General features: G+C 52.9%; 1 protein-coding gene across 1 annotated transcript in view; it reads right to left on the reverse strand.

Moving 5' to 3' along the window:
* Positions 1-429, reverse strand: part of LOC119587889 — a 12,027-nt gene that overhangs the window by 6,646 nt on the left and 4,952 nt on the right. Inside the window, exon 5 of the mRNA XM_037936597.1 lies at positions 9-218. Within this exon, the coding sequence (XP_037792525.1) occupies positions 9-218 (210 nt within the window). The remainder of the gene's footprint in view (positions 1-8; positions 219-429) is intronic.

Here is a 429-nt window from a genome sequence, read left to right on the forward strand (position 1 = left end):
CCACTCACCTGGATCCATCCTGAACCTGAAAGGACTGTTCTCTGGCGTGTTCAGGACCGAGCACTCCGGCGTGATGGAGTGGCCCATGTAAATGTCGTCGTCCCTGTTCCTAACGAAGCAGCGGTACTTTTCGTCCTTCCGAGACTCCTTCGTGTTGGCCACCGCGAAGTAGTGGTTCTTTCCCACGAACCAGTCGCCGAGGCACGAGAACTCCTTGGCTGCGGGAGGATGCGAAGGGTGAAGGGCGGGGGCCGGGGCATGGTTGTGAGGCGGCGGAATGAGGGGGGCGTGGGGTTGAATGCAATTGGTGGGAATAAAGGCGAGAATCTATAATATAAAATCCCTTTCAGATCCATATACAGAAGAGGATTTTAGGTATGTTTTTTGGTCATTCTGGTGATGCAAATTGTATGATGAAGTCCTGGATGT

This window comes from Penaeus monodon, chromosome 23 (genome assembly GCF_015228065.2).
Source record: "Penaeus monodon isolate SGIC_2016 chromosome 23, NSTDA_Pmon_1, whole genome shotgun sequence".
Taxonomy (NCBI): domain Eukaryota; kingdom Metazoa; phylum Arthropoda; class Malacostraca; order Decapoda; family Penaeidae; genus Penaeus; species Penaeus monodon.